A 15,398-nucleotide genomic window follows, 5' to 3' on the forward strand; every position below is an offset into this window, starting at 1 on the left:
GGCTATAAAAAACAGTGAGATTTCTTTCTGTCTCTGCAATCTCTTTAGTGGCCTGTGTGTAATGCGCCTCACAGTCTTGTTTAATACTTACTCAATAATAAAACTTTCTTTCCAGCATTTATGGAGAGGATTATCTGGGTTGGCAGATTTTACTTTTAATTGTGTTTCCCCAAATTGTTCCTTCTACCAGATGTATTACTAGAATTTATAAGGAATTCTTACAACTACCCTAAGTATTGTTATCTTTTTTTAAACAAAGGGCTAAACTGAAACACAAACAAAGGGAAGATGCCGTGAGTCAGTGGTAGAACTAGGAATGAAGCCAGGAGTTACAAGTTCTTAATGAAAAGGAGAAAAGAAAAACCAAAGAATACCACATTTCTTCCCCAAAGTACTTTAGTTTGATCTTTCAAGCTAAGTGAAATGGCTATGGTTCGATGCAATGTAATACCCCACTCTCTTCAGGGAAAGTTATTTGTGGAGCATAATCCTGTAATCCTGCTGCTTGGACAAATCCAGATAAGGTTAAGGCATCAGATTTTACCCCAGAATGACCTTTTTGCTCTAAAAATAAACCTATATTGTCCCGGTAGGGAAGGGTGATGGTGCGTTTGAATAATGGCTCTTCAATTCCCAGTAGCTCCCGCGTATGCCGAGAAATTACCTGAAATGCAAGGATAATTTTTTTTTAATGGGTTTAATCTGAAAGTGCAACTAAATCAAAAGCATTTTACTTTGTTTCTCTTGACTGCTAACCCCTTAAATTCTTTCTATGGGAAATAAAATAATGAAATAACACGTTCAAAGGCTTACTATCCTGACCTTACCAAAACAAAATTCTTAAGAGACATGCCAGCATGATTTATTATCTTTCTTAAAGCACCACTTACAGATATTTCTAGGCCCTTGCATCAGATGGCCATGAATGGGTTCATTTCTTTCTTTTGGCTGAACAATCTGACCAACCATAAGAACAGATAATCTGTTCAGATTAGGAGCCATGACTATCTCTGGGAAGGTTAATAAATTACTAGTCTATAAGGGGCTCAGTTAATTGCAACTGAGGAAAAAAAAATTATTCAAAAAGTTGTTCAATTTGCTTGACCAAAAAATAAATCTCCCAAATTAAAAAGCAGATATAAATTCAAGCTGTTTTATTAATTATACTGTATTAATAAAACAAGAATTTACTTAGACTTGTAAATTCTTTAAAGTATTTTTGCCACCATTTTCAGTATCTTTGAAACATACTTTATATTCACTGGGCATCATGCCATTTGATATCTTAGATTAAATTCTTATTGCATACTTGCCTTTTTAAGTTCTAGTTTTAATCATAGGTCATTTATAACACTGCTATTTGAATTCACATTCTGTATCTGGATAAGAATGTATGAAACTGCTGCTAGAACACAGCCAGTGGGGTATGTGAAATATTTTGATTTGTTTTGTTTTTTAATTAAAGTTACTGGCCATAGTTACCAGGCTGTAAAATTCATGCCACAGATAGTTCTAAACCTGATGCAAAGCTGTCCACTAGAAATGGATTTTAGATAGGCAAGATACCTTCTAAAACCTCACATGAATTTCATGGGTTTGTGGTGAAAGACAGAGACTACAACATTGCCTGGCATGCATTCCCAGTGGAAATACTAACTGAGGTCCCTAGTAGTTGGGGTTTGTAAGAATTGAGATCCAAATTACTACAGGTAGCTTTTAAGTGATCTTTTGTAATTGATGCTGCTATACTGAGCACCTTGTTTGGTCAGTATGTTAAGATGGGTACCCTCTCCCCTGACTCTCCTTTAAAAAGCCCCTGATTTGAAGAAATTATTTCACAAATTCCCTGAGGTTCACAGGGAGGTACCTTGTAGTCACATCTACATTCACTATTAACAAAAAGACCTGTGTATCTACTGTAGGCCAAGAGAGTCCAGTACTGTTTAATATAACATTGTTATGCAGAAGTTAAAAGTTCTGCAAAACTATAGGTTACACGTGGAAGAGTCACACTGGAATCAAGAAATATAACTGTCCCTCCTCTAATTCAGTGATTCTTAAAATTATGTCTCAGGTTCATCAGTGGGCCTTGAGGGTCCTCTGATGGGCCATAAACTAATCTATAAAATTGCAAGTTCTTTCTTTAGTTCTGATGAAACAAATAACAAGCAATAGACTTTATTTTTGCCTTTGACTTAGAGCAACTTACTAGAAACTTATTTGAGTTAGTAAGTATTATTTTAAAAAGGTATTCATGTCTGTGTGTTCAGAATAATTTCATTAAAGCTTGTCAACCCCCCCCCCCCAAAAAAAAAAAAGGTATTCATGAATCACCAAATGTTTTAGTTTTGTAGGCTGCTCAAAGCAAATACCATGAAATGGGTTGGGTTAAACAATGGGAATTTGTTTGCTCACAGTTTTGAGGCTGGGAAAATGTTCAAAGCAACGCATCATCAAGGTCATGCTTTCTTCCCAAAGACCAGGTGCTGGCAATCCTTGGTTCCTCTGTCACATGGCAAACAAAAGCACATGGTGCTGTCTGCTGGCCTTTCCCCTCTTCCAGGTTTCATTGATTTTAGCTTCTTGCTTCCATGGATTTCTCTGTCTGAGTTTCATTCTCTTATAAAGGACTCTAGTAATAGGATTAAGACCCATCCTGATTGAGGTGGGACACCTTAACTGAAGTAACCTCATCAAAAGGTTCTACTTACAATGGGTTTACACCCACAGGAATGGATTAAAGAGTGTTTTTTTCTGGGATACACAGAGCTTCAAACCACCACATCACATTATTCGAGTTTTTTAAGGATTCCTAATTCCACATTCTAAGAAGGTGGTCTGTACGCAATGCCTTGCATCAACTGCAAAGCACATCTGCACAAGACATCAAGTAGATATATGGAATGCCTATACTTTTCAAGAAGATTCTATTATTACTGTATCATCGTGTCTTGTGTTGACCATGGTTTTCAAAGGTTCTGCTATTATCTGATGCTTTTATTCCATCATTATCAATTTACTTATAGTATATAACTGCAAATTTTTATAATTGGAACCTATAATTTACATTATCTAAACTTAAATATGGTGGTTCAAATATGAATCATCCATGTCACCACTATTAAAGTAGATGTATCGTTTCCTTAAAATCTGCTTGTTGATTCATGTAACAACATGGATTAATTGTAAACACATTTTGCTAAGGTAAAGAAGCCAGAACCAAAATGCTACATATTGTTTGATTCCATTTATGTGACATTCTGGAAAAGGCAAAACTATAGAGATGAAAAACAGATTAGTGGTTGCCAGAGATTGGGGTTAGGGGAGAGTGGGTGACTAAAAAGAGGCCACAAAAGTGGATTTTTAGGATGACAGAATATTCTGTATGGTATTGTGGTGGTGGAAACATAACCCTATGCATTTCTCAAAACCCACAGAACTATAAACCACAAAGAGTAACTTTTACTATATGCAAATTAAAAAAAAAGGTGTTAGAGAACCCAGGATGGAATATAGCTATGGAAAGATTAGTCTAACTTATTACAAAGTAAGACAATCTCACTGGAGAGATGTGGGAAGAAAGGAGCTAATCTAAATAACTTTGGAAAACAATGTTTTGTGTAGATACCCTAAGGCTAAAGACAAAAAGAACTATACATAAACACTGTACTCTATTTGGAAAATTTGTTTCGCATAAGGATACATATATTATAATTAAAGCTGGGTTTCTCACTGTCAGAGAAGTTATAAATAAGCAAGTGGGGGCAGGGCTAGAATGGATCCTGTGGTGCTAGCTTAGTCACAGATTTCAGTATGATATTTTAATATATATGGCTAAATAGATACAGAAATATATGTGTACATATAAGTTAGTATGTATACATATATTTCCTAGATATTTCTGCTGGAGAGGAGCAGTAATAACACAGCAGCAACAAGCACACCTAGTTACCACATCTTGGTTTCTAAATGCCATTCTCTAATATCAGCAACCACAGCTCCTTGGAAAAATGGTTGATTCTAGAGTTGCAGCAAGGAAAATACAAGATGAGCCTGCAGTAACTTGCCAGAAAGTAAGGAGGTACTAAAAAAAAAAAAAAATGGGAATATGTCAAAAGGATGCAGGAGCCGTCTCCCCGAGTACTCTTTGTTGCTCAGAAGTGGCCCTCTCTCTATATATAACTAAGGCACCTCAGCAGGTGAACTTACTGCCCTCCCCCCTACATGGGACCTGACTCCCAGTGGTATAAATCTCCCTGGCAATGCAGGATATGACTCCTGGGGATGAATCTGGACCTGGCAGCATGGGATTGAGAATATCTTCTTGACCAAAAGGGGGATGCAAAATGAAACGAAATAAAGTTTCACTGGCTGAGAGATTTCAAATGGAGTCAAGGGTCACTCTGGTGGACATTCTTATGTACTATATAGATAACACCTCTTAGGTTTTAATGTATTGGAATAGCTAGAAGTAAATACCTGAAACTATCAAACTCCAACCCAGTAGTCTGGACTCCTGAAGATGACTGTATAACAACGTAGATTACAAGGGGTGACAGTGTGATTGTGAAAACCTTGTGGATCACACTCCCTTTATCTAATGTATGGATGGATGAGTAGAAAAATGGGACGAAAACTAAATGAAAAATGGGGTTGGATGGGGGGATGATTTGGGTGTTCTTTTTTACTTTTATTTTTTATTCTTATTCTGATTCTGATGTAAGGAAAATGTTCAAAAATAGATTGGGGTGATGAATGCATAACTATATGATGGTACTGTGAACAGTTGATTGTACACCATGGATGATTGTATCGTATGTGAATATATTTCAAGAAAACTGAATTTAATTAAAAAAAAAAAGGATGCAGGAGCCAACTAGAAAGAGCTCCCAATGGTCAAAGACAGAACAATGTGAACAACAAAATAAATAACAAAAATACTGGGTTTTAACCCCAAGAATAAAATAAATATCTATGAGCCCATGCTGATATAAATAAATGACTGAATAAATTAAAAATGGGGGAGAAAGAGCAACTAAACTTAAGAGTTCCTTACAAAAGAATTCCAATTAAATGTGGAAGGAATGAGGGAAATAGAAAATAATCATTAGAATGACTGCAATAGGCAAGATACACTGATGAATGCTAAAATTAATGGGCAAAACTTTAAGCAGAAACAGGATATTTGCATAGTCTCCAACTATCTCCCTCAAAATATTTCTTACTGTGGTATTTTTAACATATGTCCACAAACTGATACTCATTCCTTCAGGAGACGGAGCTTAATTCCTCTCTCCTCCAATGTGTGCTGGACTTAATGACTCACTTCTAATGAACAGCATATGAAAAGAGAAACACAGTAACTTTACAATGCAGAAACATGGCAAACACTACCTTAATCTCATGATCCAGGGTAACGTCTCCAATAAGTCATCTTGGTACCATGTAACCCCTGGTATGATGCGATGAGAAGGGCTCATCACCTCTTTGATATTCTTTCCCCAAATCCATAACCTCAGGCTAATCATGGGAAACATTAGACAACCTAAAATTAAGGGAAACTCACAAAATATCTGGCCACTACTCTTCAAAAGCATCAAGGTCATGAAAGAGAAGGAAAGAGAAACTGTTATATATTGGAGGAGACCAAGAAAACATGACAGCTAAATGCAATGTAGTGTCCTGGATTAGAAACTGGAACAAAAAAAAAAAAAAAAACATTAGTGGGACAATGGGACAAATCTTAATAAAGTCAGTAGTTTATTTAATAATGTATCAATGTTAATTTCTTAGTTTTAAAAAATGTACCATGGTAATGTAAGTGTTTTCATTAGGGAAAGCTGGGTTAAGAGTATATGAGATAGGGGCAATGAAAAAATTTCATTGATGGTGATGGTAACACAACATTGAGAATGTAATTAATACCACAGAATTGTATACTTGAAAGTAGTTAAAATGGGAAATTTTGAGCTGTATAACTTAACACAATACAATTTATATATTAAGAATAGTACAAAGGGACTCTCTACTATCTTTGCAACTCTAATGTAGGATTAAAATTATTTGAAATTTAAAAGTTTAAAAAAATTGAAAAAAATTACTGGCATGTTGCAAATTTGTGCTATTTAAATAGCTTACAATAAGGTAAGTATAATAAAATTGCTGGGATGTTTTAAAGCTGATAAGCTATGCTTTATAATACAAAGTCATGCATACAGGGAGCAATTCATCTATGATCTTCTCCAAACATTTATCAGAGGTTTTTGTTTTTGTTTTCACTTGAAAATTGGCAAGGATGGAGTTAACCAAAAGGGAAAGCTGAAGCAAGTGTAATGCTGTCTGTCTATCTTGTTCCAGAATAAGAGGCTCACTTTTCCCCTGCTTTTTAACCAAAATAATTATCCCTGCAAATAGGGATAGTGGTTTCAATAATTCCTTTTGGCAGATGAAAATAAGAATGCATTTCTCCTGCACTCCTCATCAGTCTCACCAAAACATTTAGCTTTTCTCTGGTCATCTTAGTACGTTGCAGTATGAGCAAAAGGAAAGGTTAGTTATTTGTGCAGGTGAAGCATTAGCAATTCACACTTAAGGAAGTACAAGGAAGATATGAATATAATAAAAATTGGCCACAAATTAACTGCAAGGCTTATAAAGGGGGTGCATAGTGGCAATGTGGTTCAGATTCTTAGCAGAATGTCCAGAATGCTGTGCTGAAGCAACCTGCTCTTTCCCCACTCCTCCCACTTTCCCAAAGTCCATGAACGATGATATGAGAGAGTTAAGAATGAAAAAGATAACCAAACTATTTAAGCGTTAGGGGATAATTGTGATGTACTAAGTGCTATGATTACATTGGTGGCATTAAAAATGCTTAGTACATCAGCAAGGAAGGTAACTATGGCACGACTTAAGCGCATGTATGATCTTTTGGAAGTTACTTGTGTAACACAGTATAATAAGCTTTCTGATGTGGAGTTAAGTATGAAAAAAAAACTGATCTGACATACCTTTAAATGTCTTCATGTTACTCTAGTGACCTCAAGGAAGCCACGTGTTTGTGACTTTGACAATAAGTATTCCAAAGTTTGTTTATTCCAACTTATAAGGATAGACCCACAAGGTTCATCATTTACTCTTGAGAATTTTAGAAGATTTCTAAGACCTCTTATTTCTTACAAGATAAGAAAAAGAGTAATAAGAATTTTTATTATTACATGCTGGTATTGTACTTTTGGAATCAGAATGTCAAGAAACCAAAATGAGTCTACAGGCTCTTGATAATGAGCTTTCTCATGACAAAAAACTGAATTTCCCAGTACTTAAATATTTCAGAAATTTAGATTACTATTTTGCTAATTCAGTAACTTATTTCTATTTAGAAGATTCAGTACACTATATATAAGTAGAACTTGGAGCTCATAAACACAGTTGTAACATCTTTGAATATAAAAAGAGTAAATTATTTATCTGGCAGTACTTGGTAGCTATGTGAGGGCATGGTTGGAAATATCAACATGTAATCAGTGGCCTTTGCCACATTATGTATGTAGAGGTTCATGGTTACAAAAATATTCATTCAGAGAGACAATAAACTATAGTTGTTCAAATAGATTATGGATTGGGAAGTCACACAGATTAGGTTTTTTGTTTTTTTTTTTTAAATCCTGGCCCTTAAACTTACTAGCTGAATGATCTTGTGTATGTTGCTTCACCTTTGTGGGCCTCAGTTTTCTCTTTTGTAAAATGGGGACTAAGTGGACTAATGCATGTACAATGCACAATACATAGTAAACACCTCAGCAAAGGATAGCTACTAGAATTCAAATGATTAAATGTTCGGTTAGGACTGTATTTGAATAAAGATTTCCTTATACCTTGTTGCTAGTGAAAGGATGTGGGTATTAATAAGTGTAGTTTTCTAATTGCGGTCGTCGTTGACTTGTCTATTGGGGGGGAGTGGCGGCCGGTTGCTAAATCCTAGGCTCTCAGGATTGCTCGGAGGGTACCGGCGGCGGGGGCTCTTTCCCGGAGGCGAGGGCGAGGCGGGGGACTGGGCCCGGTCCCTGGCGGAGGCGTGCAAAGTATGGAGGGCGGCGAGAAAGGAACAGGCGGGACACCTTTCTTTTTGGATGAAGAAGCCAAGAGAGTTTATTAGGGGAGAGTACAAGCTTATATCGGGCGGTTTAGAGGGCGGGGTAGCTGTAGGGGTTAAAGGCTTGGATTGGTTCTGAGAGGGCGTGAAGGTTGATTGAAAAGGTGCGGGAGTTGCTCCGGTAACGAAGAGGGTGGAGGGTACGGGTAAGGCACGGGGGTGGGGTTTTTCTCCGGCAAGCCCTCCCCAACGATTGTACTTTGGGGTGAGGAAATGGGGCCTGCCTCCGGCCTCACTTTCTCAGGCCTGGGGGGCTGTGGAGGGCGCTGTCGCCCGTGCCCACCACCCTCCCCAGGGGCTGATCAGGTCCCCCAGCCCAGGCCCGCCAAGTCGAAGCACGTAATCAGTGTCCCGCATCTAATTTTCTAAATCATATGATTTATGGGATTATATGGTTCTAAGGACTGATCATGATCATGAGTCACCTGGAGAACAGATTCCAGGTCCTACCCTAGACCTAATGAATCAAAATCTCTGGAGGGTGGGACACAGGATTCTATTATTTTAAAAATCACATCTGATTCCAAAGACTATCCAAGTTTAGGAACCACAGATAGGCATGATGTACTACGTGAAACCACTGGTATGTTGGGGATGCTAAAGGAAAGGTTACAAATGAGATTAAATGGATGAAGCTTTGTAAACTGTCAAGACTACAAATGGAGAGTACTGTAGTGCAAAAACGAAACAAAACAAAACAAAACAAAACACACCAAAATCATGGACTATTGGTGCTGGAGAAATCTGAGGAAACTGAGGCTTAGAGAGGTTGATGTGCCTTGTTTCAAAGTTAGGCAGCCAAGCAGGTGTTGGGGATTGAATGATGTCACTGACAAAAGACATGTTCTTGTCCCAACCCCTGGTCCTGTGTAAAGCCATTTGTAAATAGGACCTTTGACGGTGTTATTAGTTAAGGTGTGCCCAAACTGAACGAGGGTGGGCCTTAATCCAATATAGCTTATAAGCAAAGGAAAGTGGACACAGGAAAAACAGCTATGGGAGCAGCCAGAAGCTAGAAGTCAAAAGAACCTGGAAGACCAAGGAGAAGATGCTGCCATGTGCATTGCCATGTGACAGAAAATTAAGGAATCCCAAAGATTGTTGACTAGCCAGCCTCAGATTGCCACAGTCTTCGGGGAGAAAGCATTGCCTTGCTGACACCTTGGTTTTGGAATTCTCCCAACCTCAAAACCATAAGCCAATAAATTCCCATTGTCTAAGCCAACCCACTGAATAGTATTTGTTTTAGCAGCCAGGACACTAAAACAGCAGGTAAAATAAATGCCATATGGAAGTCAGAGACATAAAATATTATGAGAGCTTGAGAAGAGAGATTACTGTTGGCTGGAAACACTTTATAGGGACATAATAATTGAGCTGGGTCCTGAAGAATGATTAAAATCCCTGTTAGTAATACAGGGGAAGACAGACTGAATAAAGATGCAGAGAAAGGAATGTAAGCTAGACCTATTAGTCTAGAACAGAAGATTCATGGAAAGAAGTGATAGGAGAGTGAATGCTGTTTGGGAAAAATTGGTGGAGGGCCTTGGACCCTAAACTAAGGAATCAAGACTATCCTGTAAGCAAGAGGGATCCAGTGAAGGTTTCTGAGTGGGGGTGGTGTGGGGTGGTGGTGATATAAACAGTTGGAAGGTGATAGATTAAAAGCAGTGGTCTTGAATCCTAAGGGCCCATGGTAAGAGACTAAAAGCCAGAGGCTACCACAGCATTCTCAGTCTGAGGACTGGAGAAAACTGGAGGGCCTAATCACTACAGGAGGAATTGAAGGTTCTTGGGATCTTTGTGGAGATCAAAGGAGAGGGGGGAGCAACCACTGTGAGCCTGGGAGTCTGGGAACCTTATGACACCACAGACAGAAACTGGAGGCCAAGTTGGAAGAAAAGGAGGATGGTTTGAGACAGATGGTAGCACTGTTAAGCGTGCTCTCTAAACCACTCACCTTCATGTCCTCAAAATCCGTTATCCCCATTTGAGGGAGGTTTGAGCAGTTTACATGGATGAGTCTCCGGCCATTGATGAAATTTGTGGTAAAACACTCCTGTCAGTACAACAAGAACATCACTCGAAAGATGTACTGCAAAGAGCAGGAAAAAAAGAATTTAAAAAAACCATATTTGTCTTCAGTTCTACACTGAGAAAATATTTTTTTTTACCTAATAATACATTTTTCCCATTTAACAAATCCATGCTGCTCTTTAAATTTTTTTGTACTGCTACAACCAGTGCTTCTTCATGCCTCAATTACCTTTCTAAGTGGAAAGGCGATAAAGGATTTTCAAGTCTTATGTTTTATAGTAGCCTAAAAATGAGTTGGCATTAGTGAAATAAGAGATTACCCTATCTTTTTAATAAAAATCATTTTTGATTAATTGGCTACTTAAATCATTACTACTCTCAGGTGTTCATAAGACATATGACATATTTGAGGCAGACATTTAAAACAATACAAGTTCAAGGTAAGGTAGCTGCCATTGAAACATCTTGACAAAACACCAAAAAGACTATCTTGGACAAAACCTATTTTTTAAAATCCAGTTTTCTATGAAAAGAGGCCTTTATAATTTTCTTGCCTGAATAAGTGTCTTGGTTTTTACTTGAGGATTGCAGAGAAAAGTGTGATCAAAGGGATGAATAGGAAAAACAAACACAAGTCTCCCTTTCCCACTCCCCTCCCAAAATATAATACATCAATGGCAAGGTCAAAATAAAAATCCAAGTTACCGTTACCACAGTCCAGGACTTTTCTACACTCTTATTGAAGAGGAGGCAAGAGCTCAGGACAGGGTATTGGATTAGGATGTAGAAGAGGATGAGAAGGTGATTTTTAAAAGTGTTATTTTTGTGTACCTTGTACTGAGGGAAGCCTAGCTGGCTAATCCACTCTGCAACCTCTTCTGGGCTCCATTTAAGATATGCAAATTGTACAATTTCTTTTGGCTGGGTTTCTTTATCTTCAAGTATCAGTTCTTCCACCTCCGGGTACAAATCTACAATTTTCTCTCCACTAAAGGACTTCCTTAAATCCCTCTGAAACTCTGAGGGATGTGAGTTTGAGCTGGTTTTACAGACACCATTTAGCTCTTCGAGTGTTTTAGAAACCTTGTAATCTACATTTGTTGGTTCCGTTTCACTTTCGGTGGGGGACCCTAAAAGAGACCCTTCAACTTCTTTAGTTTCTTTTACTGATATCCTTGTTTGGTGTTTGGGGTGCTCTAGATCATCCACTTGTACAGAGTACTTAGGTTTGATTGATTCTGGTCTCTCTTCCTTGGAGGATTCTACATCTGTCTCTCTTCTTAACAGTGGTTTGGCTTCATCTGGTAACTCTAGACCTTCCTCCACAGTTGACTCTGTTAGTGTCTTCTCTTGAGCCTCTGGTTTGATTTCATGTGGTGGCACATGACCTGTTTCCTCAGTTGATTTTCTTTGTTTCTTCTTTGGAAACCCTGGTTTGGTCTGCTCTGGTGGTTCTAGATCTTCCTCCTCAGTTGAGTCTCTTAGTGTCTCCTCTGGTTTGGACTTCTGTGGTGGCACTAGCCCTGGCTCCTCAGTTGATTTTCTTGACTTCTCTTTCTGATCTGCTGGTTTTGTGTCCTCTTGTAGCTCTGGAATTTCTTCCTCCTTTGACTTTCTTCTTGGTTTGGTCTTTCCTAGTGGCTCTAGGCTGGTTTCCTCAATTGGTTGTTTTGATTTTTCCTCAACAAACTCTGATTTGATTTCCTCTAGAGCCTCTGGAATAACCTCAATTGACTCTCTTTGTGTCTTCCCAGTAGACTTTGTTTGTTTCTGATCTGGAAACTCTGTTTTAGTCTGCTCAGGTGGCTCTGTCTCTTTCTCTTCAGCTACCTGCCTTTGCATCTCCTCTGGAACCTCTGGTTTAGTTTCTTCTGGAGGCTTTAGACCTGCTTCCTCAGTAGACTCTCTTGGTTTCTGGTCTGAAAACTCTGGTTTTGTATGCTCAGGTGGCTCTGTCCCTTGTTCTTTGGTTGACTTTCTTCCAGTCTCTTCTGGAATCTCTGGTTTGGTCATCTCTGGTGGCTGCATATCTGACTCTTCAACTGATTTTCTTGGTCTCTCACTTGGAAATTCTGGTTTTGTCTGCTCTGGAGGCTCTAGACCTGTCTCTTCATATTGCTCTCTAAATGATTTCTCTGGAACCTCTGGTTCAGTCTCTTCTAAATCTAATCTTGTCTCACTGAGTGTATCCCCTGGAACCTCAGGCTTGGTTTCCTTGGGTAGCTCTAGATCTGTTTCCTTAATTGATTCTTTAAGCAATTCCTCCGTACCATCTCCTTCAACCTCCCCCGGTGGCTCTAAACCTGGCTCTTCACCCATTTCATCCATAGGGACCTCCAAATCCCTGAAAAGCTCTCCTCCCATCTCTCTTGATGTCTCCTGCCTTACTTCTTGGGAACTCCCTGGCTCAATCTCCCTAGGTAGGTCTATTTCAGACTCCTTGATAATTTTTTCCTCCGACGACCTGGCTGGTTTTAGCTGTATATCGTTAGCATTCTCTGGCGCCCCCTCTTTGAAATGCTCTTCCTCAGTCTCTGAGGAGGTCTCCGGCTGTGGCTCTTGGTCAATCTCTTCTAATAGTTCCGGGTCTGCCTCTGCAATAGTGTCTGGTTCGGCATTTTCAGCTACTTTACGGCGTTTGGGAAATGCAGGTCTCTTAGGTCCGGAGTCCTCAACTTCATCCGGTCCAGAGTAGTAATTTTCTGGGACATCCACCATTACGCAGCTTAGCGGACTCGCCCAGGCTTCTTAGCAACCCCAACTTCCGATAGCGTCTCTATGGTTACCACGATTTCCGGAATTGTCTTCCGGATCTGCCCCAGGTTTTGTTTGCTCTTTAAAGCCCTGACTTTAAAAATCTGCTATTAAACGCCCCCAGTAACCTTCTCACGTCCGCGCCGCCAGCCTCCGCTGGCCAGAGAGCCCCAGCGACAGCCCAGGGCCGGATCCCTTTGCCCGCGGCCGCACCTTCCGGCCGGCGGGCTCCACTCGGCTTTTCCCGGCGTGCCGCGACCGCGCTCACTCGGCCTTCGGCTGTTTCCGGAGCCACTCGCGGCTGGCGGCGGAGAAGCTCGAGCACGGGCTGCAGATGTCGGACCAGCTGGCGGCTCACCGGCCGGGCTCCTGGAGCCCCGCAGCCCTCATAGGGGCGGCGGGCGGCGTCGGAGACGGCCCTGGAGAGGAGGAGAGCCAAGCGTCCGCCTCAGGTACGCAAGGCCGGGGCGCCGGCGGGTGGTCGCTGCCCGGCCTCAGTCCCGCTCACCTCCGCGCGAGGGTCGGCCGCGCTCTGCCCCCGGCTTGGCGGCGGAGCGAACTCTCCTCGGCAGCCCTTTAGCGCGTGGAGCCCGTCCTAGCTCCTGCCGGGGTCTCCCTCCCCCGGGGCGTCACTCCTTGCCCCCGCCGCTGTCACTACTCGGGCCCTGCGCTCCGCTGGAGTTATTTTCTACTCCTGTTTCGAAATGCCTTGGTTCTTGCCCCGCTTCCTTTCTCACACCAGCCCAGACGGTAGTGACAGGGTTGCTCTGTCCCTGGCTGCTCTTTAGCCTCAGCCCGGGTTCGGATCCCACCTCCGTCCGCCCGTCACCCCTAGGCCCCTTCTATCTCCCCATCCCGATCTCCACCTCTGTCCCTTGCCCCCAAGAGGTCTCTGCCCCCATCCGGGTCGGCAGCCTCACCTTCCTCCATCCAGAACCCTACTTCGCTCTAGCCTCCCTGCACCTGACTCCCTCGCCTCGTCTCCATCCTTTCCATCCCTTAGAGTGGGAGAGATGGAAAACAGAGTTGGATGAACATCAAAGCAAAGGCAGGAAGTAGAGGCTGAAAATAGGAACTTTTGAGACCTCCCTCCTTCAGGGCGCTCTTCTTGTTTGGGCATTGTCTCCATTTCTCCCCACACAGGTTGCTCCGTGTGGATTACTTCAGTAACTGAAGATGAAATAAAAGATCCATCTACCACTTTCACCTTTCAGGCCTCCTTATTATGACCACATACAATGAAACTTAAAAGGATGCCTTTTTTGTTTTGTAATTTTACTTGGTAATCAGCTGTTAGTTTTCATCCACACTGACTGTAGGTTTTGAAGGTGGTGATAGGTGCATAGGTAACCAATATATAGATCTTCCTTGGTGAATCTTCGTTATCTTTTCTGGACCACACATGGATGTAGTATGGGACATTCTTTATTACTTTGGCCCACACAGCTTTGTTAAGCCTGGTGTCAGGGTGCACATCGGGCGCTCCCTTTTCCTTCATGGGAATTTTCCAGATCTCTCTGAATGCCGGAGGGGTCACTTCTTGAAGCCCATTCCATGGATGTGCTTGTGAATGTTGATGGTCACCACTTTGTTGATGGCAGAACAACTCTTCTCGCCACCCTTCTGTGTGGGAGCCATTCTGCCTAGACTAGGTTGGAAAGGCAAAGGGAAGGAGGTGGGGAACAAGTCTTATTAAGTAGCATTTATAAATTAATTTTCCAGATCTGAAGTTAAAATAGACACCATAAATTATAGCAGTTGAGCAACTTCTGTGGAGCCAAAGTCTCTGTCTTCTCTGGAGCCTAGGTTAGATCTGGACCTCAGATTACCAAGGACAAGTCACTTCTCTAAGCCTCAGTTACCTCACCTGTAAAATGTGGACACTATTAGCACCTGCCTCATGAAGATTGTTGGAAGGATTACTTGAGGCATTATATGAGATATGGGGCACTTGGTGCCTGCCGCATGTTATACCCTATACTAATGTTAGCCATTATTATGAGAATAAGGTCTGTTTTTGCTTACTTCAGTTCTCCATCTGCTGCCAGAGGAGGTGATTCTGAATGTGTATCTTCCAGCACTGTGGCCTTCCACTCTTCCACCTTCTACTTCTATCCCAAGTATCTCCCACCTCCTAATGCTGCTACTCCACACACACACACACACACACACACACACACACACAATACACGTCAATAACCTCGTTCTTTCCCATGACTTTACGTTTGTTAGTTTAAAACATCTCACAAATTTTGTCTTTTTCCTCTTTATAAACTCTTTTATGCTCTTTATTAAGTTTAAAATTGATGGCCCATGTTTAACATTATAGCAATAGAAATTCTAAATATGCTTTCTGGAAGATAAAGCATATAGAATGGCATATAGTCGCTTAAGCACCTGTCTCCCACATTTGTCATTGTTTGTAAGTTAAGTATGTTTTTTCCTGCCTTCT

At 40.9% G+C, this 15,398-nt stretch overlaps 2 protein-coding genes across 6 annotated transcripts in view; one reads left to right on the forward strand and one right to left on the reverse strand.

The window, feature by feature from the left end:
• TMED8 (transmembrane p24 trafficking protein family member 8) overlaps positions 1-15,398 on the forward strand; it is a 109,485-nt gene that overhangs the window by 36,232 nt on the left and 57,855 nt on the right. Inside the window, exon 1 of one of the 4 annotated variants that reach the window (XM_037832197.1) lies at positions 13,028-13,398. The exons of 1 other annotated variant lie outside the window; for it this stretch is intronic. In XM_037832197.1, coding sequence (XP_037688125.1) covers positions 13,281-13,398 — 118 coding nt within the window. In that variant the 5' untranslated portion in view covers positions 13,028-13,280. Of the gene's footprint in view, positions 1-13,027; positions 13,399-15,398 lie in introns of those variants that run through there. 2 more of the 4 variants (XM_037832200.1, XM_037832198.1) reach the window with 2 other exon arrangements.
• Positions 297-13,382, reverse strand: SAMD15 (sterile alpha motif domain containing 15). Of its 2 annotated transcripts, none has more exons than XM_037832193.1 (3): positions 11,024-13,382; positions 10,116-10,214; positions 297-664 (listed from the first exon to the last, which is right to left on the reverse strand). In XM_037832193.1, the coding sequence occupies exons 1-3, from the start codon at positions 12,908-12,910 to the stop codon at positions 428-430; spliced, it is 2,223 nt and encodes a 740-aa protein (XP_037688121.1). In that variant the 5' UTR covers positions 12,911-13,382; the 3' UTR covers positions 297-427. The 2 variants fall into 2 exon arrangements, 1 of the variants encoding a protein (XP_037688121.1); XR_005216278.1 differs by having other exon boundaries at positions 616-664; positions 10,116-10,250.

This window comes from Choloepus didactylus, chromosome 4, assembly GCF_015220235.1.
Source record: "Choloepus didactylus isolate mChoDid1 chromosome 4, mChoDid1.pri, whole genome shotgun sequence".
Classification (NCBI taxonomy): Eukaryota; Metazoa; Chordata; class Mammalia; order Pilosa; family Megalonychidae; genus Choloepus; species Choloepus didactylus.